Source organism: Triturus cristatus, chromosome 10 (assembly GCF_964204655.1).
Source record: "Triturus cristatus chromosome 10, aTriCri1.1, whole genome shotgun sequence".
Lineage (NCBI taxonomy): Eukaryota > Metazoa > Chordata > Amphibia > Caudata > Salamandridae > Triturus > Triturus cristatus.
This window is the reverse complement of record NC_140593.1, coordinates 210314755-210341272: the sequence shown is the minus strand read 5'-3', so window position 1 is coordinate 210341272 and position 26518 is coordinate 210314755. Positions and strand designations below refer to the sequence as shown.

Sequence of the window (26518 nt, the reverse complement as noted above, 5' to 3'; positions counted from 1 at the left end):
AATTATGTTTTTTATTTTCAAAATATAAATCCTGCTTTGGGATTTTGTTTTTAAAAATAAAAATGAAAAGTTGATAGTGTGATGTGCAGCTCGGTCATGTTATGGGAGCTGTCCATCAAACCTTCAACGCATTTACAGGACCTGCCATATCGGGCGGGCTGGCGGACATCTCTAAATCTGCCCTCGCTATAGCAGGAGTAAAGTATTTTGCCATGGTGACAATACTTAATCCATCCACCAAAATCTAAATCAGGCCCATAATCTTTAAATGATGGGACCAGGACTTGACCAATATGGCTTGGGTGAGCTTCCAGTTTTACAGGCTCACCCATTAGCATCCTGACCTGATCAACCTGTCAAACAAGTTGAAAATGGCACTGTTGCATGAGAAGGTAGCAGTGATCTATATGAGGCTGAAATGGTCACCAGAATTTGGGTTGATGATGAATGCAGGCAGAGTGTCAAGGCAGGGACTGTGCTGCCTTCTGAGACAAATGGTTGCTAGCTGGCAACAAACAGCGAAGGACTCTGGGAGAAGGTGCAGAGCTGAGCATGCTCGGCAATATCACAGATGGTGAGAGGAGGCGAGAGGTGAGTCTGGTGCAATAGACCCCACCTGACCTGAGAACACCAGTAGCTGAGAACTGATGCCCTGGTGCCCAGGAGTTGAGAAGGACAGGCGCTCCTGAACGACACTGTCATGGAAGCCTCACCCAAAAGTGGAAGTGTGTATTCAGCTGGAGAGAACGGCACAATAAGGAGGATGGAGTGCCTGCCCTTTGACCCCTCTTCAGCACCCCCTTCTGGACACTGCTTGCTTGCCTAATAAAATTCAGAAATTGCTGTTTGACTTTTGAACCTTTTACCTTCACCTTCCTGTTTTCTAAACCTGATTTTGTTGGCTTTTAGGACTCTGCGTAATTTAGCCCTGCTAACCAGTGCTAAAGTGTTTGTGCTCTCTCTTAAACATGGGAAAATTGGCTAATACCCAATTGGCACATTTAGTCCCTATTAAAGTGGTAGCCCATGTACTCAGAGTTTGTAAATGAAATGCTACTAGGGGGCCTACAGCACTGATTTTGCCATCCACTTAATTAGCCATGTCAAACATGCCTCAGGCCTGCAATTTCAGATTGTGTGTGCAGTCTTAAACTGTCATTTTGACTTGGCAAAAAAACTTTTGCCAGGCCTAAACCTTCCATTTTAGCATGTATAAGTTAAGGTTAGACATGTATGTTTAAGTTGTACATGTCATGGTACTGAAATACATTTGTTTTTCTCTACTGCAAGGCCTACCTCTCCCATAGGAGAACATCGAGTGAACTTATATTACATAAGTGATAACTTTCAATTGGGAGCAGGTAGAAAGGTCAAGTGTGGTGTCAAAAGAAGTGTAATTTAAAGCCTTCTTTAACGGGAAAATCAGAGTTCAACTCTGAAAATGCCACTTTTTGAATGTTAGCATTTTCTTGGTGCCTGCAGCCTGTCCCTGGGTCCCATGACTAGGTGTAGCTGGCAGTTGGTCTTTATGTATAGCTTTCAGGTAGTGAAACAATGGGCCCTATGTGTTGGCAGAATGGGTAAACTCTCTGACTTGATCTGTCATCTACCACACATTTGCCCATCACAAAGACTCTACCTTTACACAGTCACAAAGGGTTTGAAACTAGTCTACTGTGACTCCAGACAATCAGGGGCCATGACAGGGAGGCAAAAAATTCCAAACACCTTAGAGGGTTGAAAACCTCCAGAACCTTCTCCTACTTCAAAGTGGGCACCAGGTATAAATATTGGACCTTCAGATCCAACTCTTCAGTACACATCTAGACCAGTGGAAGAGAAGAAGGTCTACTGTACTGCTTTGCTGCAAGAATGACTCCCATACTGGTGTCCTGCTGGGCAGCCTTGCTGCCCAGCTGCCCTCCTGCATTAGTGATAAGAACTGGACCTGCATCTTGAACCCAGGACCACCAGAGTTACTCCACGCGTTAGTTGGCTGGCTTCCTGATCAGAGCCTAAGGGACAGAACCTTGTACGCAGCACTAGGACTCTGCCAACCATGAGTCCTGCCATACAGAGGGGTGCCCCCCAAGCCCTGGACTTTTGGAAGTGGGCCTGAAGGTGCTCTGCCATCCCAGGTTTGGTCCCAGCAGAACCCACACAGCGCAATGTATCGCCTCCCACAACTCTGCATCAGAACTGCAGCACGGTGCATCGCCTCACCAAATTATGCATCTGGACTGCTGCATGACATATCATTGATGCAGGACTTTGCATCGCAACCCGCAGCCTCCTCGGAACTGTCACTGCACGATGCATACTCGACGCAGGAATCGCATCGCAAGTCCCTTGTCGAAGGCATCCTCAATGATGACGCAGGACTCTACAATGCAAGGCCCGTAACTTCTTCAGAACCAGTCAGTGCGTGACGCATCTTTGATGCAGGACTTCTCATCACAAGCCCCTCATCAACAGCATCCTCAATGGCTTCGTATCACAGCCATGCATCTTCCCAGAACCGTCACTGCGTGAGGCATCTCCACACCAGGAAGAGGGATCTCACAATGCTTCGCAACTATAATTTAAGGTACTCTTGTCTCTCAGCACCAACTTAGTACCTCTAGACGGCCCACACTCCATTGCATTGGCCTGAACGTGTGTCTTTGTCCTGCTCCGGTGGGACCAGATAACCACTGTTGGCGCTCTATGCTTTTTTGAGCTAATTTCACTCCCATCTTTAAAATTGCATATCTCCGGTACTAATGACTAGATTTTTACCATTTTGGTCTTAAATTATTAATTGAATTCTTAAGTTAAGCCTGACTATTCTTTGCCAAGCTACCAGAATGTCGAGCACAGGTTAATTTGTGGTTTGCTTGTGACTTCATGCTGACAAGAATTGTGTTTGCTGTTTGAGTAGGGTGTCCCTCCTTCTCCCCTACAAGTACCTCAATTTCTTAAATTGCTTACCAGGCAGAAATAGATTACAAAAATGAATAGAAAAGAGAGGTGTCATGGGCAGTATGAGGTGAGTAGTGAAAGACATATAACTGATAAATTCTAAGCTGAGGTGGTTGGACAGAAGCACTGAGAAGTATTGCAGCATGTGTTTCAGACATTGTAGGATCATTGCGTGATGCAAATCATGGGCAAATTTAAAGGAGCAATCCAGGTGGCAGCACACAAGGGGCGTAGCTTTGATGGGTGGTGTAGAGACATGTAATATTAAGGGTATAGGAGAAACTGCTCTTAAATGGAGATACCTACTAAGAAGATAAATGCCATACTAGAGGCAATAACAGCGACCTGTGAAGCAACAGAAGTGGAATACCGAGTTTCAGGGATAGGTTGACTATAAACTAAATAGGTTTGAGAAAGAATCTCTGATTAATGATGATTTGTGCTAAATCCTGGATGTTCACCAAAAAGACTCAAATGAAGTAAACTTGAAGATTTTCACCCTACAACTTTTGCTTAGTAATGTAACACATTCTGATATTTGGGCATTCATGTGTATCACACGGTATCAGATGTAATAGCTTTAAATACAACCGGATCATTGTCGGGGATCAGAAAATCTGCAACATTCTGGAAGAGGCTACCACTTTGAAAAGTGGTTTGAAAAGTAGTATCTAGAATTATTGTGCTTCCAAGAGTAATATTTTATTTTGTTACAGCCCCACTGAGTCTGTCATGCAGCCTTGTCGGCAATGCTAACAACCTATTGCCGATCTTATCTTGGGTGGATAGAGACACAGATGCCTGTTGAGCTAGCTGCAACTGTATTATATAGCAGCCAGGCTTCCATGAATAGCAAGGGGAGTCTCAGATAACTCAGATGTGGAAATGGCTTACCTGAGTACTAATTCAAGCAAAGAGGACACAGTTGTGAGACTCTTACAGTGAGCGACACAGTAGATACACAAAGACAACTAAGCTGCTGGATGTGGCCAGAGACTGCTGGGTAAGAACACCTTTAGGTACAAACACAAAGCTAGACTGCCACTGGGGTACTTGTCCTTGTTTCATAAGGCAGATGGACCGCCCTGCGAACATCTAGGTATCAAAACTCTGGTAGATTTACTTGCTAACCAGAAACTACATACTTATCAGAGCATCAACTCACAGTACCATATAAAGCCATTCCAACAAACATATAAGACAATGATTAGGTTGTTCTAAAATATATGGGTGAAGTGTCTTGTGTAATATAGAGCGTGCAACCCTTATGTTCCCTAATGCACTCCGTAGTCTAATGACATAACTGTTTAGGTGTGGTTAATAAAATCCAGGATGCAGTATGTTTCAGTTAACAGTTACACTCTAGAGAAGAAAGATGTGTAATACCGAGCTCCATGTGTGGTATAATTTATTTACCTGCAACCAGGCTGGGGAAGACTCTACAATGGGTAATAGGTCAAGACAAACCAAAAGTGCACAGGGTAAGCGCCGCAAAATTAGCAATAGTTCTTACAGGACGGCGATATTGAAAATATATTTGGTGCAAATTATTCAAATAAAGGTCACATTAAATACATGTAGGCACTTGTGTTTAGAAATGCAAGATTTAAAGTCTTGTATGCAGGTTCTACATCGTACATATCTGACGCCTACTTAGCTACACAGAATATTCCTAACGTCATCATATAAAGGTCCATGTGCCAAGAGGCAAATACTGGAATTGTGCATAGGTTCTGGCTAGCCTGTCACTTATGAATTACTGGATGAATAACCAGACGCAGCCTGTACAGGTAAGAACCGTCATCTGGTGAATCCCCCCCACCCCGCCCCACCGCTCTTACCTGCACGGGCCGTGGCTGTGAATAACTTAGAAGATACCAAACAAATAACAGACCTTAAGATAGATAGGGAGCTCAAAACATGTTTATGGGCCTTATTCCAAGACCCAAGCAATATTTATTTGCAAAACGATTTGTGGATTTGGCGCAGGTTCTGGCCAAAAGAAAAGTTGTATTTCTATGGGAAAATGATAGCCCACCCTCGCAGACACAGTGGAAAAAGGAACTGTATCAATAGCCTGAAGCTACAGCTTTAGCAGAATTGTGAACTGAGGACATGGAGGGAATCCCAAATGAATTGCTGAATGGAATGTATTTTGATGTGGGTGGTGGCAAGGTATGATACTAGGCACTGCTGAGAAAGCTGTGAACTAATTATATGCAGACAAATAGGAATTCTAGTAAATATAATAACATATCAAGCAAGCATTGGGATTCCTTACCCTTTCCTAAAAACCTTTGAGTGTGTCAGTAGCAATCAAGAAATAATAGTTGTAGTTAAAATTATGAATACTAAATGTAGGAAAACTCATGGATGGACAAAATATATGAAGCATGCAGAATCTGGAAGTCAGGTTCCCTTAAATGTCTAAGGATAATAACGTTATGTTAGTGCATTAAAATGACACAGCCAGTATGCTCGACTTACAAAACAGAATGTCACAGAAATATGACTAATAATGTGACCTGGGAGATCTGGGATGTATGTGTGTACGTTGATGTGGCCAAAAAAAAGATGTATAAACCTACATGACACTAACTGTTACACGCAGCAAAAATATTAAAATATATTATAATAAAATATGTAAATGATAAAACCATTATAAAAAAATTATCCCAAATAAAAAGATTCTAAGATGGTAGAAAATCATGATTCACTAATAATCGATAGGTTTAGAAAAAGATGCCATGAGGCACATGTATTATGGTATGGGACTACAAAGCAGAATACATTATTCTGGGATATCTGAATTAAGTACCTTCACAGATCAGAAATTAAGTTGTTGGCTTACTACAGTTTAATTCATATCTCGAACAAAAAGTTGAAACTCTATTCTTGTAAAATTTGGACTGTGGTAGATAGGGATTTCATATTCAAATCTTAAGTGTGTTGTTGCATTAAACATACACATTTTCAAATAAATGTAAGGAAATTATTTTACTTTTTAAAATATTGCCAATCTTATAACGTATATGTTCATCAGCAAGAATATAATTAGATACATTAATTACCTTTCCTGGTCTTCAAGTGAGGCCAATTATCTTATGCTAATTTGTCTGGGGAGGTGGAATTCTGCCAGCAGCAACAGAACAGTCCCACTTGACAAAAAATACAAGGCGGACACATGAAGACATTAATTATTTAGCTTGAAAGTTATAATCAACCTATAGTGACAGGTTTTTTCTCTGAAGAGAACTTCTCAGAATTTCATGTCTCTAAGGGACTATGGAAGGGTTAGTAAATTTAAATCACAAGAGCATGTGAAATGCATTCATGTCTTTGGGCAGAATTAACTCTATCAATTTTAAAAGTCATCTTCAATATTGGACTTTGTATGTTTTTGTGGGATTTAGAAAGAAGGAAATTAAGCATCACTGAAATGTACATACAATAGTGCTATAAAAAGGGAGGCATGGGAGCAATTTTAACATTGGCTTGTGCTTTCTTATCCAATGGTACAGAATGCCTTTAATTTAAAGTGAGATGTTGGTTTGTGAAACATGTCACTTACATGCTTTTTCTCCTTTTCTCTGAAGCCTGTCTTTTTCTAGTTGCCACGCTACCAAAGTTAAACAGAGCTTAATCTCATTTAAACCTTTTTACCTCTGTGAGCAGAACAGTGGGTCATTTTCTAATATGGCACTTACAACTTCCACTTACAGAACGTATCTTTTTAGCCTAAACCTAACAACGAATATGGGTTATTAGTAACTACTTAAAGTACGAAACTGTCTCAATGTAAGAGGCTGTGGATAACTGTGGGGAAGTTGCTGAAAAAGTGCCCCGAGGTTCTAGCTATAGATCAGCCTGCCTAATTCAAGCTGTACAAATTGTGTTACGAAATTATTAGGGGGGACAAGATTCAAGCCCCCCCCCCCTACAGCTAATCCATGAATATTTCTGTTTCAGAACTTTTTGGAGAATTATGCAAGCAACAGTAGCAACCTATTGGTTGCACGTTATTATGTTTCAGTCACCAAAAGGCACAAACCTTTAATGTCTATGCTTATAGGAAGTAAACTTTGTTAGACAAAATAAATATGAGCTTAAATCAGTTTCACATGGATCGTCCAGCCACCTTTCTTTAAGTTTACAAAGTTCTTATTGGGGAATGGCTTCTTCCTGATCTTTAAAGTCTGCTCGTTTTAGTTGGAAGTCACTCAAACCTGGTCATTGGAATGTAGGAAAAGATGCACTGCTAAATCAAATGTATTAATCTTTCGTGCAATTTAGGAGAAGGGTATACCATTCTTTGGACATGAACAACTTGAATGCTGTGTCTGCATGCCGAGGGCTGCATTCCAATGTAGTTAGGTGAAGACTGACATTTTCAATAGAAAAGTTTGTTTAGTGGAAAGGGTATTCTGTGAACTATTTGTTATGCATCTTTGGCAATGAACTTCTACCCTAGTAATTCAACTAGACAGTTGTTCAAAATGGCCCCAATAAGCTTAATCTACAATTTACCTGGCAGATAAAGAATAGGTAGCTCTCTTTGTGTCCATCTATAAATTGCATCTTACATCAATAGTTCTAGTATCCACGTTAAGCACCAACCACCAAGGTTGCCAAATCCTCATTCTATTTCTTCCACAGCTTTAAAACGTTTTACTTTGGAATCAATTATGTCTATCTTTGAACATTTTGCCTTAATACGGAGAGGATGTAGCCTTACGGCTAGAGCGGTCGACCTCGAAACTGAGGAACCGGGTTCGGGTCTCGGCAATGGCGCTCAACACCCTGGCATTCTGGGCAAATTTTTTAATCTCCCAATGCCTAACAAAAATGAATGTGTTCTATTTGACGAAACTGGTGCTCATGTAAAGTGCTCTGATACTCAATGTTTCTGGTCTTGTTTGCGCTATATAAAACTGTGAATGTATTTCTCAAGTGAAATGATGTTTTATCTCATGCCTTTATCAAATACACACAAGCAATGTGACAAGTAACAAAGGACCAAATGCACAAAGAATTTTTGTGGTTGCAAACTTCCCAATTGGCAGAATTGGGCCATTTGCAACTACAAAAAATGTTTTTTCAAATGCACAAAATGCAAAATGTTATTTAATAGCAATTTCACTTGCGATTTGGTATTTGGTATTTGGGAGGAGTGTCCCTGTTATTAATTACTGTTTTGCGACCGAATTCCGGTCACAATACATTAATACTATACCGCCAGTTTGAAAGTGATGGTAAAACATTTACAAAGGAAAAAGGGTCTTACTAATCAATGCCCAAAAATTGACTTAGTGCTGCTTGTACTTAAAAAAAACATATTTCTATTATATCAATAGTTACAAATCAGTTTTTACACTTTTCACCAAAATCACGAAAGCAATGCAGCACTAAAACAAAATGCTTGATGAGTTCCAGTCTGGGATGAGAGTCAGTCGAAGAATGGAGATAGTCATCCTGCAAATTACTGACCTTGCTCTTCACAACTTGGGCAAGGGGATTCATGACTTCTAATTTTTTACAACTTTTTGATCGCTTTCAATATAGTAACCCATGCCTTTCTTACTGACACTCTAAGAGCTGCATGGGCTTTGAATGCAAAGTCATGGACGGGCTCACATTTTTCAAGGGCAACCGAGCTGATAAAGTGGGATCATGCAATGTGTAACCAAGTAACTGCCTTTCAAGTGGTACCCCAAGCTACTGTTGAAGCATCTGCATTATTTAATCTTTGCCTTCAACTTCTGGATGATATTGTAAAGAAATCTGACATATCCTGTTATACTGATGACACCCAGTGGTACCTGAAACTTACATTTCCTGGGTGGGCTGGCAGAGGTCATGGTGCACTGGAATTACTCACAAAGAATCATATTTTTGCAGTCTCTCATTTGAATTCTAACCCATTGGCGAGTTATGCTGTTGACCTGTGACCTGATAGAGTTTCTTCTCCTCCTTAGAGGGATAAGGTGGAGAGAAAAGCATTGGTAGGGTGATGTTTTGCCAGACGTGAAAAGTAGTCACCACTTTCAGAAGATAAGAAGCTCAGGTTCTCAGGAACAGGTTGACTTAGAAGAAAGAAGTAAATAGTGGGTTACTAGAGAGGGCTTGCAGCTCACTCACCCACCACACCAATGTAATGAAATGTTAATGAGGAACACTGTCTTGAAGATGAGAATCCATAGTGGGCAGCTGTGCAGTGGTTCAAAAAGGAAAAAAAGTTGAGGACTAAGATAAGATCCCACTAAGGCATGATAAAGGGAATGGGTGCAAATAAATGTTGGAAACCCTTCACCAAAAGCATCACGGCTGCTGTATACAAAGAAGGCAAAATTATCGAAATTAGGCGATTACAGCAGCTTCAGTAACAAAGAGTAATTTGGGGCAAAAATTCTACCACAGGAGCACAGTAACAACTAACTCAGAAAGCGTGAGTCAGTGCTGGCTTCTGCTGTTTGTTTCCTATAGCATTTAGTCCTACTTTCTTAGCGCAAAATGCTTCCTCTGACCCGTTTTTAGAAGCGAGGGTGCATTTTGCACTAAGAAAATAGGCCGAAATGGTGGATTGTGCTTCGTTACACATAATTACATATAATTTTGTGATAATTATGAGTTACACCCACCCCTAATCATAGCCCAAATGTTTTGAACTTTCCATTCATGGAGGGAAGGCACGAGACTTCACTATGTCCAGAATGGCTCTGATGAGGAGGTCTGCCATAATCATGAAGTGGGTGACAGATGCCTGAAGCAAGCCCACCCTCGAGAGCCAGTCGTCAAGGTAGGGGAAGACTGGAACCCCTGACCTCCAAATATGTGGTGTTGCCATGGCAATCACTTTCATGAACAACTGAGGGACACTGGTGAGGTCAAAGGGGAGCACAAGAAACTGGGAATGCTCCTATTCTACCATGAAACACAGATAGTTCCTGTTGGTCTGCAGGACAGAGGTGTGAAAATAAGTGTTCTGCAGTTCCAACACTACCATCCAGTCTTCAGAGTCGAGGGCAGACAAGACTTGGACCACAGTGAGCATCTTCAATTTGTTCTTCTGCAGGAAGGCTGTGAGAAACAGTGACAGCCACCAAAAGGCATGCCCATTTAGTAGGATAACGTCTCAGGAGAAGCCCATGGAACTCATTTGACATGCCTCCAGATAGCTACACTGCTGCCAATTACCCTGCCTAGGCAATCTGTGGTGACCAATCCACAGTAGATAGTATATTTAGCTGTATCACAGCCATCTTGGATAGCCTGCATGAGGACATTAAGCAAGTCCTCAGGGACACAAGGTAAGACCTGTGTACTGGTGTCCTAAAGGGCATGATGCTAGCATCCTAAGAGCTAGCTGGCATTAACAGAATGTAGTGCCAAAGTTGTCAAACAAAACATGCGCTTCCCACAACTTTTGATGGGCTTTGACTCTCTGTCTGAATGAGAGGTAGGAAAAGCTTTAGGACTGTCTTTGCTAATTGAGGCCTGCACAACTAGACTCTCATGCGAGGGGTGCTGAGTCAAAAAGTAACCCGGGACTGGATGATGATGTACCACTATCTGTCTGTTCACTGGCGGTCTGAACCAGGGTTTTCCCAAGCCACCAGAAGGGTGTTTCTGATGGCTTCATTAAACTGAAGCATGGGCTCTGCATTTGTTTACCGTGGCCAAAGCACCTTCATCAGGATGTTGGTCTTCATCTACATAGTTTGTAACTGGAGGCCAAAAACCTTGGTTACACTTCACAGGACCAAAGCAATAGAAGTGTCTTCTTTTGGGGCAGCGCCTGAAGAAGAAACTAGCCCAGTGTCTGGAGAAGTGTCCATCCCACTGACATCCTGAATGTCCTGTTAGAAATGGGGGTCTCTAGTTGGCAGTTGTATGCACCATTGCATCTGTTCCGGACTGTAAGTGGAAGCAATGCACCAAAATCTGAAGACGGTTCTGGTCTGCAGGTGATGTGGTGGAAAACGTGGCGCACAGGTGTGATGCATGGACATGCAGATGCTCTGGAGGTCGAGACAGCATCAGCAAACAGGTGCTGCATTGATTCTTTCAGCTGCGGAGCAGTGATGCGTTGATTCTTTCAGACGCACAGTAGGGCCTGCGTCACAGTCAATGTGGTGGTCTCGGTCGTCTGAGACATGTTCCGCTGGAATTGGGCTGCATGGTTCTTCAGGCCCAAACAGGCGCTGCATCGATTTCTTTGGGCATACAAGGGCAGTGCATAGAAACTTCTCCTGCGCAGCGGTGCTGCGTCGGAAAAACAGGCACTGGATGGGTGATGTGCCGATTTTGCAGTCTTTTGCAGCAGAAACCTTAGGGATGCCTCACATAAAGTAAAAAGGGAAGATTTGGGCCAGTTAAGTTGGTGCACTTGCCAGGTCGACATGGTAGTTTAAAACTGCACTCACAGAAACTGCAATGGCTGGCCTGAGACAGGTTTACAGAGCTACTCACTAGTAGCATTTGATTTATAGGCCCTGGGCCCACACAGTGCACTTTACTACAGATTTACCAGTAAATCAAATATGCCAATCATGGATAACCAATCATTATCATAATTTGAAAAGGGAGCACTTGCACTTTAGCACTGGTCAGCAGTGGTAAAGTGCCCAGGGTACACAAGCCAGCAGAAACAAAGTCTAGCACCCAGTCAAATATACAGAACGTAGAGACAAAAAGACAAGGGAAACCACACCAAGGACGCCAGGTCTAACAGGTCCCCGCACCAATTATCATCTGTATAGGGCAGGGCAAATTCATTCTCAGTATCATAAACATCATTGTCAGAATCTGTAAAATATGAGGAGTTTGAGCCCTTCATGATTCAAGAACAGAGTATCGGAGTCTGATGGGTTGTACAAAGGTTGCAGCCCAAGGGGATCAGTGCACTGCATTGATTACACTCAAAAAGGTGCTGGCTGAGAGTCGGAAAGCACAATATGGTGGTCTTCATCAACCGGCATTGATCGCTTTAGCGTCAATGTTCCATGGTCAGGTTTGGTTAATGGTACCAGCACCAGAGTCTGCATGTAAGCTGGTGTGGAGCCCATAGGGGTCCAGAGGGTCCATCTGGTGCAGAGGGCAGACCCACTGACGTAGTCAAAGGTGGATGCTATCAATGGCTCACTGGGGCCCAAATGCACACCAGAGTGAGCCAGTGTTGGTGCAAAGAGCTACAGCATGGCTTCACTGAATTCTTCAATTTGCTGCAGTGCCTCCTATGGCCCAGAAAATGCCTGTTGCTTCGAGACGAGTGCCAAATAGGGGAACAGCTTCGGGAGGCCCTCACACCTTCTCTGGAGTTCAAGAGTGGCAAGAAAGGTCCGAGCAACACTTGGACATTTTATGTATTTTCTTCAACTACCTGAAGACTTTGACCGCAACAATGATTGGCCATGGGAACAACATTGAGAAAGGCACCTTCCGTTCTGCTTAGACCAGTCTTGGCATGAAGTCTTTCAGTGCTTGGTAATGTGGAAATTCGTCTCATAGTCCCGAACAGTCTTAGGACTCATCAAGGTGCAGTCATTGCATGCCTTGGAGTCATGTTTCAACCTTAGGCACCACAAGTAAACCTGATGGGGATCTTTCACAGACATTTGCTTGCGACAGTCTCTACTCATTTTAAACAATGTAGTCATTGAAGGTGACATTTTCCTTGCACACTAGCATTTTCAATTTGTAGCAGATAAGTGTCTTGTGAAGAGACAAGGGGGTAGGTCCAGATCTACATCTAATGACCCAGGAAGAAAATAACTACTGTAAGCATGCATGAATAGCGCTGATGCGCAGTTCTGCGTGCCACTTTCTGAGTGGAAAGATGAAGACACAAAGCTGCATGAAGCCACCTACAGCACAGAGGTACTGTTGACAAGTTTATGATCCATATTCGTTTTCACATGGTTGAACTAACTTGCCATTTTCTCTCCTTTCTCCCCTTTACCAAATGTTGTGCCATACTGAGAGTTTTCTCTATATACCTCTCTATCTACATGGCAAATATCCAATGACCAAGTTAAGTCAATTCTTTTAATACTTTAGCCATTAAGAAGAGTTTTTAAAAAACTTTCCAACACTAACATCAATCATCATTATCTCTTTCTTCTGACTTAATTTAAAAATTCATCAAATGCTCCCATTCTGGTGAAAATGACAGCTATACTTTCAACTATGCTGTTGAATTCCAACACCTATTCAAAGAAAAGCTGTCTACCGAGACTTGCGGTCTCATTTCATTACTGTAGAACTTTAGCAACATCATACAGAGGATCTCTTATGTTGCACCACAACTACTAGTGGGAACTGAAAGGTTTCTTGACTAGCTTGGTTCCATGTACTATGACTCAGAAAAAATAAACAAAACAATCACTTTTGGCACTGAAGCCACCAAAGTATCTCCAAATGCTCACTATAAACCACTTGTGTATTTTTATCTTACTATTCATGAATCCTAAAATTTTCAGCTTTCATGTGTTACCTGATTTTAAACGGAAAAATATTCGAATGTCTGGTGAAATGTCACTTTCTGAGAAGATTTCACAAGTCTTGAAACTCAAAAAGCATGCACGAGTTTGAGTGGACCTTGAATGATTTGCACCATAACAGAAATCATCATGTCGCGTTTTGTTCATTTAGTGATATTTCTTTGTGCAAAATGCATCCATGGGCCATTAAGACCGCGATGGTGCATTTCACACGATGAAAATGGCCTTAAATGCTGGGCTACACTCATTGCATAATTCTGCGTAATGTTCTGTTTTGCTTTAATTTCATGTAATTATGCTACAGCATATTACACAAGTTATGCCCACCACTAACTAAATCAATCAGCCACTGAAAACATTCTTCGTTCTTTAGCAGTTCAAGCTTAAATATCCTTTTACCCTTGCATATGTTCATCCCATTGTTGCTGGCTTACTCATCAACACCAGAGTGGACAATACTTGTATACTAGATCAAACTGCCTCCAAAAGGGTGGGTATAGATCAGGTAGATTGTTTATTCAGCTGATAAGTGATTTTTAATGCACACTGTCACAAATGTTTCACAGCTTCAAAGCCAGATCGTCATAAAACACTGATAACAGGATAACCAGCTGAATACCCCAAATAAATGCACTTCCATTTTTATATCCCCTAACTCCAATATTTTGGTTGTGGTGATTGTTGTTTCTAAGCTGTGGCCTCTAATCTGTGAATACACCTCTCAATCACTAGCAGGGGCTGCTCCTCTCTGCTAAGGTGGAGTGTCACCCCACTGCTTTCAGAGCAGGAAAAAGGTAAAAATAAAATGATAATAACATTGTTATTATCATTGTATTTTTCTGAGCTATGGGGCTGGGGCCACAGGGAGAGGAGTGGTTCATGCACTTAAGTGCACATAACGGTTTGGCCGGCGTCTTTGGCCTGCCAAACAAAAATGCACACTTTGCATGTACTCCACCATGCTGTAATACACAGCATGGGTGATGAACTTGCCCAGGCTCTCAGTCCCCGTCTGAGTGCTGAACCACAGTGCTCAGACCAATCACAACACTGCATGCAGCGCTGTTATTGACTTATGAGAACCTGTGTGTTTCTGGGACTCGTCAGGGAAGCAACGACGAAGGAGAGACGTAGGCGGCCATGAGGAGGTAAGTGTTTTTTTTAAATATCTTGTTCCCCTGCTCCCCGCCACCCCCGCTCCCTGCCAGCTGCCACTGATCACTAGTCTGTTCCGTAGTTCTTTCAGGAGAGACATGAAATGTCTTCTTTTTAGTTTCCTGTTGAGTCAGGGCACTATGCTTCATCACTTCAATATTACTGATGGTACATGTCCATTCACTTTTGCCCCATCATGGGTTTGAATTAAAGCAGGCAATAATTGTCAATAAAGAACTTCAGGTCTAAAGAAATGTTGATCCAGAGCTAGGCCACAATGAGAGATATGGAATGAAGTCTACCATTGTCTCTGATTTGGTTTAAACATGTTTGTCAAAATCCATTCATTAATGATCAGGTTGCCCAATGAGTAGACCAATTACAGTTTTTTCAACAGAGGAACAGAGTTTGTGTACTCCATGGATCTAAACGCAAATAATTGCAATTGACTTGTAGGCTTCTGTTGGGGCTAATTCTACAGAATGGTTGCCACATCGCTATGAGCCACAGTGTAGATAATTTTACTGTTGCTGCTTTATATTTTTGAGAAAACTGTTGACCGTGTTTTTCTTTCATGAGGATTTGGCATCACTGAATACTTTGGTTTAGAGAAGCATCGTTATTGAAGCTCAGTTGTGAGGTCATAGTGATATGCCTTGTATTGTTGCTTTTTCCAACAAAACACAAGCTGGTGCTACAATTTCTGTGCATGCTTTGAGGATGCTTTTGTCTACCTGCTATATGAGGACTGCCTGAGGAGCGAGACAGCAGTTGCAAAGAAACACTAAAACTCAAAGTGGGAATTGTAACAGAGATAGTGAAGCAGCTAAGCATAATAAGTGCTTGCTGATGATAAAATGTATGTGAGACATGCATGTCTCAAGTGTGATATGTCTGTGGTCACCTCCTGATTTAGCCGTGGTATAACTTGTTATTTACCATGATAAGAACACAAGTGTTATAAAAATACTGACCACTATTACTGAGAGTCCGGATTAGTATTCTGGCACAGAATAGAGTTGGGAGAGAATTAGGGAGATTTGAGAGCCACGTCGGATAATCCACTGAATTAGAACATGGGGGGGGGTCAAAAAGGTGGGTGAATGTGGGCTATATATTACATTTCTGGGATACATGTGTACCACAAACTAAATTGTGATATTTGCTCTGCAAACATGTGCAAATGACGTGTAATCTAGCCTCAACAGACCAGAGATTTTCCACTATTGTGCCCCCTATGAACTTCAACCTCTTTCCTAACAGGATTGCTAAGGAAAAACGTATCTGTTTTGCAAGGGGTGTGGGTCTTATGTGAGATTTTGAGAAGTTGCTTTTAGGTGCCTAAAAAATTCAGGATCATGTGATAATGATCACCAAAGAATTGCCCACCTTTGAAATGCTACTCCTGCCTCAAGCCAGTTTTGGAGCAGTTACAGGTATCTAATTACAGTGCATTAAAGTTTGAGTTTCATTGATATATTTTATTTGTGAGCTTGCGTGTGTATTGTGAGCCTGAGGAGATGGAGTGGGGAGAGGTGCTTAATTAAACTATGCATGTTTGATTTTTTAAATGCTCAGATTAAGGAACTGAGCTCAAGCATTTCCGCACGGCAGCAGCTGAAGCACTCTCTCTTTTAGGCACTGTCTAAATGAACTCACTCAACTCATCTAATACTAGTTTTATAAATTAACACTGAAGTCCAGCAAATGTGTAATACCCTTACAATATTAGAGACTTTTTTTCAATTGTTTTCTTCTTTATTTAGGAAATCTTGGGGTTATTACTACGCATACAGTTAACTTCAGGTAGCCATTTCAGTTGGTTACCAAAGCTTTGGTTTGTAGTTTGCTTGCTATGCACTGTTTTCCTTGGGTTGTAGTTGTTGAGGAAAAAAGGCAGAAAACTGTCTTTATGCAGAAAAATGACATTTGGAAAATCAGTGTCACGTAATTTCAAAGAGCTTAAGAGAAAAAAAGAAAATGTACTATGTAAGAAAAGTCACACATATTTACCTTAAATGTTTTGAATCACCAAGGCTGCAACGAGATATGTTGCAAGTCACAAGCAAAATGGGGCACGTTCTGTACATATGATAGTCCAAGGTGCTCCATGTGTAAAACACTTACACTTAACAAGTTCAAGCAGTAAGTATTTGAAATATAGGGCCTGCGATATAGATGTTGGTGGAAAGGGACCACCATCAAATTTTATGTGGCATGCATGAACATAGGATGACAGGTGTGTTCTGTTTCATAGTCCATTTTTGAATCCTCTAACTTTCAACCAATGGCGCCTTGGAAGCCCAAATTGCTAAAATGGTGTCTGACAATGGGTATATTAAGATATGGAGAACAAACAATATTATACAATTGTTATTTTGTTTTCTGGAGTCTAACACAGTCAGGATCTCCCAAATGGTTGAAGGGTATCTATTGGTGAACTTTGCTCCGGCTGCTACGGCTATCCATAACTGGCATACTTAAAAAACTCTTTGAATCAGCTTTTATATGAATTGACATGTGCAGTGCCTATGTAACATAAAGAAATTGTTCACACGTACATTTTCACGCTGGTTGCACAACGAGTGTTTCTTACCCATTGTTACATATAGAAATATCACATGTTCTTTCATTGTCAGAATGCACATTAAACAATATCTTGTTTAGTGCACTCATGAAGTAGCGGTAAGATAGTTCAAATGGTTCCGTGCCCACTCCGCGCTATAAAATAAGTTCTTTTAAGTAGGGTAAAGATTATTCTACTATTTATAACATTTTACTATTTAGCAAATGCCATTTATTGTTTGGTAGTGAATTAAATGTTCTCTACCGTGGTAATCAAAAACAATTTGAGTTTGACTAAATTATGATTTTATCTATGTAGTATATTAAACACTTTCTATCAAACTTTATTACCAGTTATAACTCATTCTGTATAATCATTCACAAAGATATGCACTGTTATTTATTCAAAATATTATTAATAAAATTGCTGTTTGTAGAATTCTCTCTAAATATCACTAAATTAGATTTACTAATAGCTTAGATAAACAATATGTATTTGCAATTCAACATACTTCATACATATTCAAAATGTTGTAATTGATGGAATTTTACAAATGGAAAAAGCACTTAGAATGACGGAAAATTCGGCAATGTGCTAGATTCAGTGACACTGTATATTTACATTTATTGGAGCAAAAAGGGGAATAACGGTGTTAGGAGATGTCCTTGTGTGAGTATTGGGAATGATGAAACTGTTGGATCTTTGTGAAATTTACAAAACCTTTTCAGTTAATTCGCCAGCCACGAAGACTAGTAAATTTAAATCAACAAAACATTGACAGTGAGCTTGTACCATGCAAAAGATGAATAAACAACCTCTAAACATTAAGGTGGTGTATGAGGAGGAGCTTCAACACAGTCAAAAAAATCCTCTCTATGATACTAATCTGGGGAAAAAGCATACAGCTCACTTAACACAAAGTTGCCAGCTTTTTAGTCAGCTGTAGTGGAACTGTTACAATCTCTCAGGTGGAATCTATTTCATTTTAATGAATATTCTTCTGGCTTATTTATGATTTTTTTTTTAATTCAGATAAGATTTGTAGCAGTGCTCCCAGGTCATCAGCATTATACAATCGAACATAAAACTGTTGACCCTTTAAGATGAACCAAATCCTCAAGCTGCTGAAAGCAGCTAAAATCTCCAAAATTCTCTGATATTTTGTTCATGAACCAAGAATGATTAGAAATTAGGGGAGAGAATGAGTACTTTTTGTGGAAATCTCATCAGAAATTACCAATGCCCTTGGCATTTCTCAGCTGAACCTCAGGGTTCCATGTGTAGTTGCTAGTAACACTGCCCTTACTGAGTTACCAGTACCTCAGTATTGTTCAAAATGGATGAGTGGAGCTACTTGGTAAAATCTGAGAACTTTGTAATGAGACCCTTAAGTTGTGAGCCTAAAGTCAGAGCTCACACAGTTCTGCTCTCTTAAGATTTTCTAACTTCTTTATAAATAGCTTCCTAGGTGCTACGTTCAGTCAAAAAGTGTCTAAATGTCGGACAAAATAAACAACTATTTATTCTGTTATGTGATAATCATGATTGTTAATATTAGAATCGTTCATAAGGCTTAAAACTTCTGACCTGACTAAGGATTTCAGTTACTCTTTTCACTCTCTGGATGTCTGGAATTTCGAAACTGACATCCATTCCTTTCCCTTTGATTTCATTTTCCAGGTCTTTTCTGTATTCCTTCTGCAAGAAAAATATAGAACCAGTTTAGTATTCTTGGAACATTACTTCTATCCTTCAGTATCAAAAACTGGATATTATTTGATGCCAAAAATCTTCTCTAACTATATACCTCATTTAGAATATGTGATGCATTTTTCACTCTGATTAAGTCTGGTGTATCATCCAACACTGTCAGTCCTTTTCCTTTCACCCCTTCTTCTAAATCCTTCTTGTACTCTTTCTAAAAATAAAAAGATAAAAAACTATTAATTAGATTAAATTGAGTGTGCAAAATTGAAAATTCTTATCAATAGTTTCCCATACAATCTAAATGTTCCAGTGTTTGTTCATCAAGGAAGATAATTATTAAAATATGTGTTTACAAATATAATAAAATAAATAAATATTCCATGAAGAATGTTGCTGTCTACTTTTTCTTGAATCAATTTAATATGTATTCTGGCCGACCCATACAGAAAAAGGGAAATAGAACCTCACCAGCAAATTATCAAAGGATAGCATTATTGGATATCGAAAGGAAGTGCTATCCTAAATTACTGTATGAAGGGCATGAAAGTGGGCCAAAGAGAGAAAATTGATTAAATGTTTCCAAACTAGTTTCCAAACACATAGCCACATAGAGTTTAATCACCTCATGCTTTCCTGCCTGATCGATGAAGAGATGAGCCTAAGGCCCTCCCGTTAAATGCAGCATTTATCGACTCCACCAACGATTTTGATAATATTCTCAGAGGCAGACTAAGGGAAAAGCAGATGACCGATCAAACAGGGCGCCTGGTCGATTAGGGGGATAAAAAATTAAAAGATAACAAGTTTCAGGTACCTTGGTGTCACACTGGATAAAAGAGGGGGTAAGAACACCCAGCTGGGCTGCTTGAAATCGACTTCAAAACACCTGACATGCAAGATGGTCCAACTTAAAAGAAGCATTGCATGTCAAAACACAGAGGCCCTTCTAACAGTGGTGGCTGCTAACATGATGCCTGCATTGACGTATGGTGCAATGGTGTTTAATGAAAACCTCTATGAGTGGTTAGACAAATAGTAATGTATTTGCTATTGGTGTATTTTTGCCCTTCCAGGTTGCACTAGCCAATCACAAATAAGGCCAGAATTCAAATTGCCGAAGCAGGATCTGACTCTAAGTGTTACATTTATAACTTACTGCCGAACATTGCAAATGGCAGGGGGAAGTCGGCACACGATGCAGATGCAGTGGCACAACAGAAGAATCCTTAATACACATAATCTGCATATATGAAGTCCTGAAACCCTTGATGCGGCTTTGGCTCTGACCAATAATTTGAATCCTAAACATAAGGACGTGTGGGGTCACTGTCCTTACCTGTCTACAAGGAGAATCGTCTCAGCTACCTGGGCGCTTCATACATATTATGAAATCAGTGACAGAAAACATTAAAATGCCCAAGATTGCTGTTGAAAACTAAGAGTACATCAACTACAAATTTGCTTGTGGCACAAACTATGTCATATTATTGGAAGCACTTTATATTACAAGCATGCCTGAGGCACATACCCTAGAGTGTAGCACCCCTACAATAAAGAACTATGAAGCAGCATGCGTTTTTAAGGTAGCTCATTGTTATGCCACCTTTTACAAGACTGTTTGAGGCAGAAATTATGTTTTATAATCGAAAGCACTTTAAAGCAGCCCATCGCCAGTCCAGGAACTACAAGGGGCGAGGATGTGGGTGTGCGGGCTAGGGCTGTCAATTTCAAATCTGGGGAACCGGGTTCGAGTCTCAGCAATAACGCTCAACATCCTGTGATTCTGGGCAAATCACTTAATCTCCCAGCGCCTAAAAAAATAATTCATGTGTCCTTGTGTAACGTAACTGGTGCTTTATGTAAAGCGCTCTGATACCTTCGGGTCAGGGTTGCGCTATATAAAACAAAACAAAAAACAAACAAGCATGCGTGAGGCACAAATCACGCTTTATTACTGAAAGAACGAAGATCTTTTCAGTTTAATAGACTGCACTAAGAGGACTTTCTCCGATTACATTGTAGGGCCTTCTGTTATTACACTCTGATATTGAATGTCTTTATTCTGCTTTTATTTTCTGAGCCCCTTACTTTCCTTGGCTGAGATGAAATGATTTTAATTAATTGAACATCATTACACTTTACTTTACTTACTTTACTTTGAAATTCAATATCTCAAGTTCTATTGATTAGATTGTAGTTGTTTTGGTCTTATTTTATTTATTAAATCACAGTCTATTTTTCTAATCTACAGGGGACTCTTTTTGTGTTGCGTTTTTTACAGTTTTACTTTTTGAAGTGTTGCACTAATAATTTATGTGCGTGTGCTTCCACTTCACTTAAAGCCTAATAACTTTAGGCTTTTCACTTTTGGTCCTGAAAAAAGCTTCTCATTGGCTGAAACATGTAGACCGATTTGTATGATATCGAAAATCAATAAAATCTCCTTTATATCCGCCTTTCATTTTTTAACTCTGCCACATGACCCCACGAATAAAAGACTCCCATGTAGGAGGGGGGTCCTGGAGACAGTTTTAATTTCACTACTTTCACCATCCATCATTAACAAAGACCCGCTCCAGGCTTCGAAGCGCACCTAGGATGCATTTGGCATCCTAGGTGGGAACCCAACGATGAAGCATGCCACCAACTAGGTTGGTGGGTGAGGATTCTTTTAAAACATTTAGTTTTTTTGTTTGACACAACAGTTTTTGAATGCAGAAAACCTTTTTTAGCCTGTTTCTTCTTGTTTTATTACATTGATTAGGTGAAAGGGACAAGCTCCTTCTGTTCCTTGCTCCCTTTTGTTCTCAGGCACAAATACTTTACACATTGCCTCTAAAGTTAAGCCTGACTGCTCTGTGCCAAGCTACCAGAGAGAGAGAGCACATGTTAATTTGTAGTCTGCCTGCCTCTTACCCTGACTAGGATTGTGGTTGCGGCTTGACCAAGGAGCATACCCAGTCAACCAGCAATCCAATTTCTAACATCCTACATTTGCCAAACACTAAATATGCCCATTTTTTATAACACTGGTCAGAATCTATTAAAAATAAATTCTATGTAGCTACAGCATGCTGGTGGATATAGTCAGTGGCCTGGCTAATTATTGAAAATATATATTTCTTTAAAGTATTCCTCTGTGGGCAGGGATTCAGAAGCATGCCAAAACGATTGATCTATATAGATCCATAAAAGTATTCATGGTTTATGTAGAGTTCACAGGATATGATAAGTTTAAAACGTGGAACAATTTATTTTCTCATAATTTGGAGAAATCATAAAAAGACACATAAAACTTGAGAAGCGCAAGATGTTTTGCTTATCTCTTAGATGCACAATATAAATTAATTTGATAAAGAGTGCAATGTAGACTTGTTTAAAGATCCAAAAGTCAGTGAAAATGCCCTATTTTCCTTCAAATATGTGACCATGCTTCTGACCACAGGAAATTTGAGGTCTATCAGTGCTTTTTGTTTCTGCCATAGTAAGCCCATATGATGACAACGACGTTGCCCAGGACACCCACTAGACCCAGCCTCAAGAGGGGACACAAAAGTACACACATTTTAGAAATACAGGAGGAACTCAATTTTCAAATACTTTTTTAGAACCTCAGTGCCTGAACAAGATGTACACACTGATTTTACTGAGACTGAACCCCACTCACTATTAATCTCTTTCCAAGACATGTTACCTTGATATCATGTAGTGCTCTAAAATGGCTGTAAGGCAACATGATAGCACTAAGCAAAACTTGTTAAACAATAAAAAAAGAAATTAGTATGAGAACATATGCAGACTCCAATAACTCTTACAAAGCAGACCCACAATTCCAAAATTGAGGTCTATTTGTAAGTACAAATATTATTTTATCCACTATTTCTTGTAAAAAGTTATATAGGGATACAGTTGAGCACTTTTCTTTTAGCGTTTACACTGAACACAATGTGTGATGGTTCACTAAAATAATTGAAGTAATACTTGACAGGCAACTGTTTATTTTTCAGCTTCAACATATAATGATACTTCTCAAATCAAGTTGGAAAAGCACACAAATGTCCTTACCTCCTTCAGCAGTTTGGTGACGTGCTTCACATGCAGATATGATGGTGTTAGGTCTAGATCTGCAGATGCTCTCCCTTTCATTCCGTCTTCATAATCTTTCCGATATAATTTCTAATTTTTATTGTAATATACAGATAAACAAAAACTATTTTATTTATATGTGTACAATACAACAGACAGCACACACATCAACAACTACAAATTATTTCACATAGTCCATGAATAATTAAGTTATATAAAGAGGTTTTTAGGACCACAGTTACAAAGCTATCTAACACTTTGAAAAACAGTAGATCCAAGATAAAACCTGATTTCGATCACATAAAACATTATTTCAGATTATTTATAATTATACATCTACTTCACATCACGTGCCAGGGTTTACAGGAAAAAGTTGAATAGGTCTACACACATTTTCTCTTAAATTGCAGGGGGGGCTCCTCTGCTAAGGTGGAGAAGCACTGCCCCACTGCTCTTTCAGCAGAGCAAAAAGGAAAAATAAAATGATAATACCACAATGTTATTATCCTTTTATTATTCTGTACTGAGACACTTTTACAGGGCGGGCTGGGCTGTCAACTCAGCCAGCGAGGGAGGAGTGGTAGGCACTTAAGTGCGCATGGCGGTTTGGCCGGACGTTTCGGACCGGCCAAACAGTCATGCACTCTTAGTATGTTCTCCATCAGGCTGTATGGAACATGCACCAGCTCCCAGTCCCCATCTAAGTGCTGAACCATGGAGCTTAGACCATTCACAAAGCTGCTGTCATGTTAGTGAAAGTAGCCTCTTGATTGGCATGGGGAATCTGTGATCCTGGGTGCTGCCGGGAGCCAGAAACCAAGGGAGGACGGAAGAGAGGCGATGGCCGGCGTTCGGCAGGTAAGTTTTCTTTTCTTTCTTATTTTTTTTCGAACCCTCACCCGCCTCACCGCCACCGTTACCTAGCAGCCACCACTAATAAATTGTCTGTGCTCTAAAATAAATATTTGTCATATAACTTAGTCGTAACTAAATATTTAGCAAGCATCTATTTAGAAAATATTTGAAAGAGATCCATTGTTTGGCTTTAAGAGAGGAAAGGGAGACAGGATTCATCATTCACAAGAAAATCCGCACATGAAATGTAAATAAATAGGGAATGGGCTCACATACTGAATTGAGAATCCCCTTTGCAGCATGAATACAATTAGCAGGATCATGTGGATCATGTCAATACATTTCTGAATCAGTCACTTTCTGGTGAGAGCCAAGGCTAACATGTATTTTCATCTGCTACACTCAGACTGAAAGATCTCTCAAGAAAAGAAAACCTATGGAGCTAAAGTGTGAGGCTGGGCATCATTGCAGCTGCTCAGAAAAGGTTTGCATGCACCAGGCACCATGATAAGAGCATAAATGTATCTAGGAATTAAATTAATTGCTAATGTCACTGCAGCGGAGTAACACAGGCCCTGTAGTGCGGGGGGCCCCCATGCTCCATGGGGCCCCTTCACCACTGCCCTTCGGCCGTGAAGCTCCTGATAGAGTCCGGAGGGGCCCCTCCACGTACCTTGCAGGGGGTGCCCCTCAATTATCATTACGCCACTGTGTCACTGTGCTGAAACCTGTTAAGAATCGGTTGAGTCTGTGTTCAAATGTTTTATTAACCACAGGAGTTTTCACTGCCTTGTAGGGTTCTCCCAGCTGGGCATACAGTTATAATACACTGTTTAGTGGGAGACTTAAATAATCCGGGGAAGCTCTACCAGTGGTAAAAGTTAAATATATCATAATTAAATAATGTTGAATACCCTCATTGAACACACACCTCTAACATTGTTAAAAAATATGACGTTAAATTAGCACGTTACCTGATGGTGGCCAAACTTTCTGTTTAGAAACCTCATATGGCAAGTTTCTATTAGCTATCAGTGATTAAAATCTCAAAGTGTGGCATGAAGTTTCCCACTCATTCCTGCTTCTGTGATTGTCTTACTTCTGACATCCCTGCCACAAGGTGGTGAGTGGTTAAGTAAATGAGATTACAAGCATTTGTGAAATTGTATGCAGGAATCAGGCTTCCCATGCAATTCCCACAAAGTCGTTCCCACTATATCACCAGGAGACATCCACTGCTTGCAGCAGGTGAAATCTCCAGGTGTGATATCCTGAAGCGGTGGTATGCTTGCTGAACATACCATTCCGATGGGACCTGACACTACTGTCACCCGTCCCAGCAGAACTGATTGGCAACTTGAAATGATGGCTCATGAACTGGGAGCACATAGTGATATCTTACTTGTGTACTGTTTTACCACAAGCCATTCTTACGAAATATACAAAGAACAAAAGACAAAGCAAACACATCGCAAATGTCTTTTTGAACCTAGCACAAACAGGACATCTAAAGGTTTATTTTTGTTTTTTTGGTCCGCTTAGAAGTATCTGAACGAGGGTCCAGTGTTAAGCAGCTCTTCCTGAACACTAAAGAAGAAATGTGAACAGTCACTTCAGTTCAACCAGAAAAATCGAATTCCCATCTCATTTTTCAAATAAACTTCGTTTTGAAACCAACCTCACTCTGAAACTTCTGGGCGTCTTTTGAAGCTTGATAGGTCGGCGTGTCAACAAATTCAAGCAATGATCGGCCTTTTGATTTCTCATAGTCTTCTTTGTATTTCACCTGCATGAAAAATGATCTTTTAATGTGTCTTTTAAACTTTCAAAACTTTTCTAAACAACTGCACATTTAGATTGAGATGGTTTGCTTTGAAAATCTATAAAAATCTGTTAATGTGTTAACAGAGAAACATTTCCTTCTGCAAAATTGCAACATATCTACTAATTGTTAAAAAACGAAGTTCTACAATACACCCAGGCCACTGAATTCTTCTTACTGATTACTTTTCATAGCATGACAAGCCAAATCGGTTTTTTTCCTTTGAATCCCTGCACTGGTTACTGTTGTATCGAACACTTTAATAATAAGCATTGTTTGGCAGCCTTTTTTTGATCCTCAATGCTTGTTTTTTTCTGTCAAAGGTTTTGTAAAATGTAATTGTTGAAAAAGCTGCTAGGACCTCACCAATCTGAACAAACACATTGCCTAAAAAAAACAATCTTTATGCCTCAAAGTGCACACTACTCAATAGTAGCCCCTGCCACTGAAGAGAAATTCTTTGCGTGAGGATGTTCTCCACGAGAAAAAGCAGAATGTTATCACAGTGAAGTTAGCCAATGGCTGAAGTAGGTTGACCCGCAACCCCTGGCTGTATTTAGAAGTGAGCAGATGAAAATGTGAATCACACAATAACCTAGCAATGGACGAATAAAGCTGTCTGAAAGCCACTATTAGTACATGTATTACACACGTTAATTAATAAAATCAAAAGGTCTTGTCAAATACCAGCCATAATAATTTTTATTTTTTTATTTTATTTGGTTGGTGATCTAAACCTGAGACAATTCTTTTATGCATAAGATTTAAGGTATCAAGGGCCTGGCATCATCAGATCCATCTAGGTCTGGGCAGAATACCATCCACATCTATATGGGTTACAGGGTAAGATTACTTGACTGTTTTACT

At 40.2% G+C, this 26518-nt stretch overlaps 1 protein-coding gene across 6 annotated transcripts in view; it reads right to left on the bottom strand.

The window, feature by feature from the left end:
• NEBL (nebulette) overlaps positions 1-26518 on the bottom strand; it is a 678034-nt gene that overhangs the window by 142821 nt on the left and 508695 nt on the right. For 4 of the 6 annotated variants that reach the window (XM_085630816.1, XM_085630817.1, XM_085630818.1 and 1 more), the window contains 4 exons: positions 25508-25615; positions 22954-23064; positions 18989-19099; positions 18769-18879 (listed from right to left, as the gene is read on the bottom strand). The exons of the other annotated variants lie outside the window; for them this stretch is intronic. In XM_085630816.1, the coding sequence (XP_085486942.1) occupies positions 18769-18879; positions 18989-19099; positions 22954-23064; positions 25508-25615 (441 nt within the window). The remainder of the gene's footprint in view (positions 1-18768; positions 18880-18988; positions 19100-22953; positions 23065-25507; positions 25616-26518) is intronic. 6 annotated transcript variants of the gene reach the window in all.